General features: G+C 34.3%; 1 protein-coding gene across 1 annotated transcript; it reads right to left on the bottom strand.

Moving 5' to 3' along the window:
- Window positions 1-231: 231 nt before the first annotated feature.
- Window positions 232-2,078, bottom strand: LOC113699929 (B3 domain-containing protein At5g18090-like). The gene is made up of 5 exons (XM_027220276.1): window positions 2,007-2,078; window positions 1,422-1,899; window positions 1,178-1,317; window positions 491-680; window positions 232-278 (listed from the first exon to the last, which is right to left on the bottom strand). Exons 1-5 carry the CDS (start codon window positions 2,076-2,078, stop codon window positions 232-234), a joined length of 927 nt encoding a protein of 308 aa, XP_027076077.1.
- Window positions 2,079-4,297: the final 2,219 nt, after the last annotated feature.

Below are 4,297 nucleotides of genomic sequence, written 5' to 3'. Positions count from 1 at the left end.
AATAGAAGTAGTACTTCAATCCCAAGGAGTCTATCCCAAATCACCCTGGCACTTCTTTGGGAGGGAAGCAAAAAGTCACTTCACTAGTTTTTGTTTTTGGTGGTTGCGAAGTCCAATTAAAGCAAAATACCATGCAATGAGGCAAAGTGCAACAAAAGAGTATTTCCGAAAATATTCTTTGTATCTACATCTCTTAGGAGAGTAGATAAGCGCATAGAAACGTCCTTCATATTAAGATGCACCCTTCAACAGCTCATGCCCATTCTTCCTTGCAGATCCTGAAATGTAAGACCATTCAAGTCAATTTGTATGTACTACAAAATGAATGTTGAAATTACTCATCTAATTTTGCACAAATATTCGCCTAATAACTTGTTGTATTTTTCTAACAAAACTTAATTTAAAGAAACACAAATTTTGAAATGAAAAAAAAAAAATCTTAACATGTTGGAAGCCCTCTTGATTTGAATGTGGAATAAATCTCCAAAACGCGCAAGCAAGGTGAACCGGCAAATCTCTCCTTTCTCCAATTTGTATGCTTTGCGAAATTCAGTCCATCCTTTTCCAATTTCACTCCTCTCATTGATCTTTACCGGCCACTCCCTCTGGTCTTCGCCGCGAAGGACCACCTCTTTCTCCATCGCTAGTTTTGTTGCCCTGGAAAAGGGTCTTGGAATATTCTGAAAATAAGATCACCAAGCAAATTAATTAAATTGAAGAAAACATCTACATTTACAATTTATTTCCGAAATCTACTAAAAAAAATGATGTGATAACCCTCCTTTTCTTGTTATTCTCTAATTTTCCTTCAAAAATGCATAACAAAGAAATAGTGAATCATATTCTTGTTAAAGGCATCCGCCAATTCTTCTTCCCTTTTTCCTTTAAGGCGACTCCATAGTTTCTTATTTCCTTTTCTGGTTGTGTGCATGGATATCTAGAAGTGGTACAAAACCAACTACTACTGTTCTAAACAAATATATCGATATTTATACTGTACTATATAATTTGATTTCACCAGCTTTCTTGAACTTTGTGGGTATTGATTTTCCATGCTAATAAATCCTTATAGTTGTGAAGAAGCCAAAACAAAATAAACAGAAAAAAGAAAAACGAAAAAAGAGAGAGCACATGCAATTTTGACACTACGGGGAAAAAAAATTTGTTGCTTACTCACCAATCTGCCCATATGATGCTGCTTCAGTCTGAAAATAAAATAGGGATTCTCCGCATTTAAATCAAAATAACCATCCATCTCGTTTGCTTCTACTTCTTCTCCGTCTTCACTTTCAATTTCAAGAACTCGCTTCCCAACACCTTTCCAATTATTTGCATAAGAAAAATGAGACGTGATAAAAATTATCTAACATAATCTACCTTACACAGATCAAGAGAGATTATAGTTACTTAATCCATCTCACCTGACTTTCTGGTTTTCTTCAACTTCCTGAATTTATTAGAACGAAAATTATCACGGTCAATCTGATATTTAGTGTAAACCTTTTTTCTAGCAGGATGAACTTTTGATGGCCCTATTCCATCATCTCCGTAAAATTCAGTTTCATCACTGTCATCATCAGAGCCATCATCAGATTCATCATCACTGGAGCTACTGAATGATTTGTGTACATTAAACTTTTTTGGGCAACAATCGGCACCATATGGCTTTACTTTAAATGTTGTTTTATCTATCAGATGAAATAACAGGTAATCTCCAAGCTTCAAATGATGATCTTTAACAAATTTTGGCCACGAAAGTTTGCAAATATAATAGTAGCGACCTTTCTTTCGAATTCTTACTGGCCATGAATTTCGAACTGAGTTCTTTGCCTCGGATTCGATTGTGCATCTTGAGAAAAGCTTTTCCTTGAAATTCCTCACAAAAGCGTAGGGAATCCGCTACAAAAATGTCAAGAAAAAAAACAATAAATATAAAACTTAATCATGACAATAACTGAAGAAGATTAATGGAAAATGCATACAGTAGCAATTGATATGGGACTTACAATTTCTCTCGTGAAATCATCTTCCATCAACAGCTTTATAAAGGACGGATTAAAGTTTAAATTTTGTTCCATTTTGGAATTTGGCTTGCAGAGGAAAACAAGAACGATGAGCCCTTTTTGGTTGAGGAAAGAAAAAAAGAGAAGTAAATATAGACTTTAAGGTTGGTGCCAGTTCAAATTACACGGCTTTTCGTTTGCCTTCTGTTCGTATTTTGTACATACATTAAATTCTGTAGACTTTTAGACTACCGGACACTCTTTTTATACTCATCATGTTAATCACGATTCATGAGTAACATCTTTATTACTTCCATATTAAATTAACTCCATTTAGTACAAAGGGGGTTTGGGAATATATGTATACAATCGGACTCATTGGCCTTAGTTCGAATTATTCATCGTCAAATTCAGTGTCCATGGCAGATTACAAGGGAGGTCAGGCAGATTCGGCATTTGTTGGAGTACCCGACTTGTTTATCACATTGTTATCGGGAGGCTAACACAGTTGCTGATGCGTTGTCCAATGAGGGGTATCTCATCTACATCAACATGTCAGGATGTATGACACATTTTCTACATTCCCAAGACTGGCCCGTGGGGCAATACGTCTAGACAGAATAGGAATGCCTTCATTTCGCAAAATTAAACATATGTAGAAGGAAATTTCTGTATGTTGTTTATCATTATATGAATAAAATAAAAAACTAGTTTAAAAAAAAAATAACTCCATTTAGTACATTGAATAGTGTAGTGAAAAAGATGTTATTAATAGTTAAGTGCCCATCTAGATATATGCACCTTTTTCTGTTTTATTCCATTTATTTGTTAACCTTAGGTTGTGGCTGGGGAGAGGAGGTGAGTAGAAAACACAACTAATTCCAGCAGCTGGACCTATAAAATGTTAAATGGCTTTACGGATGAATTATATATGTTCAATTGCCTACTCCAACTTGGTAATTCGATGTGGAAAGAGTCGCAACAACAGCTCAAGCTTCCACTTTGACCAACGCACTTAATCCCACATTTTTAAAGAACCCAATTAATGAAGTTCTGAAATAAATTTTAAACATCTTAACCAAAATTTTAATATAGTTGCTTCTGCGCATGGTTGTTCTCCATTAATGGAGGACTAACCTCCTACTGCTAGTCAAGGGGACAACTGAAGATTTGGTTCAACAATTTCTGTGAGATCTAATTTATTTTAATTGCTTCCTCCATTTATTGGTATTCATATGTTTCCTGCTTTTAACCGTTATAGCTCGTGTGGATGATTGATTAGTGCGCAATAATTAATTATTCATATAGGCTATTTTGCTAAATAGGGGTAATTGAATCCGTAATTGTTCGTTATCTCTATCTCAGTAGCAACTGGCGTAATTGGGTTTATGTCAGGGGAACATACGATCTAACTTAAACAAATCCTCGTAGCGTGTTTGTTAGTTAGGATTGGGTCTTTCTAATTAGTAATGCAATCTAAAAATTAAATCCTACAGTCGTACCTATGGTTGTTTTTGGATTAGAGAAATAGCTAACGGTCGTATCTTAGCTATCGATAAATTAAGGAAGGGTTGGTTGTTTATCGCGTGCATGACAACTATAACTAATCTATTAATAAATGTCGGAATTATCTATGAGTCAATGATCAGTGCATGAACCATTTCTGAAGTGTACCCTTGGCTAGAACTCTCCTAATTATTATTTTTTAATTAATTATTTTCTGCAGTTAAATTGTTTAGTTAGCATTTAATCCTAAAACCCCCTATACTTTGAACTCTAGAAGAAACGAATTATCCCCAATCCCTGTGGATTCGACCCTACTCACCGCTATATACAAAATCTGTATTTTTCTTGAGTAGGTATTTATTATTGCACAGGCTCGACACCTGTCATGATACATAAATAGCTTTTGTACTATTGACGTGGTGTTTTAATGTAATTAATTATTTTTCTTATGAAGATTAAATGTTGAATAAGAAGAATAAGAAGGGGAAAAAGGATGAATCTAGAAGTGGAATAACGAGTAAGAAGAAATGGAGAAAGATGTGAGGCGAAAATATTTACTTAATCTTTAAGTAGTTTAGTAATTATGTTAAGGTTTAAAGGATTTTTTGCATATAACAAAAATAGGCCATAATCTGAATCTTGAAGCAATTAAGAATTAAGATATGCTTTTTAACTTTTGGGGCTTAAAACATCTAAAACCAGGTTTCAAAATGAGCTGTCACAAATCCAAAATTTAAATCAGATTTAAAAGTTCAGTTGAGAACATGCCCTTCACGTTTTTTATGTTG

The sequence above is a fragment of the Coffea arabica genome, chromosome 7c (assembly GCF_036785885.1).
Source record: "Coffea arabica cultivar ET-39 chromosome 7c, Coffea Arabica ET-39 HiFi, whole genome shotgun sequence".
Taxonomy (NCBI): Eukaryota; Viridiplantae; Streptophyta; class Magnoliopsida; order Gentianales; family Rubiaceae; genus Coffea; species Coffea arabica.
Note: the sequence above shows the minus strand (reverse complement) of the source record. Positions and strands in the feature narration are given on the sequence as shown.

Excerpts from the sequence above, each read along its gene's own strand:
- LOC113699929 (XM_027220276.1), bottom strand. The coding sequence starts at position 2,078 with ATGGAACAAAATTTAAACTTTAATCCGTCCTTTATAAAGCTGTTGATG. Across the intron at positions 1,900-2,006 it reads ATGATTTCACGAGAGAAATT|CGGATTCCCTACGCTTTTGT; the intron begins GTAAGTCCCATA and ends ACATTTTTGTAG. Across the intron at positions 279-490 it reads CCGGTTCACCTTGCTTGCGC|GATCTGCAAGGAAGAATGGG; the intron begins GTTTTGGAGATT and ends CTTACATTTCAG.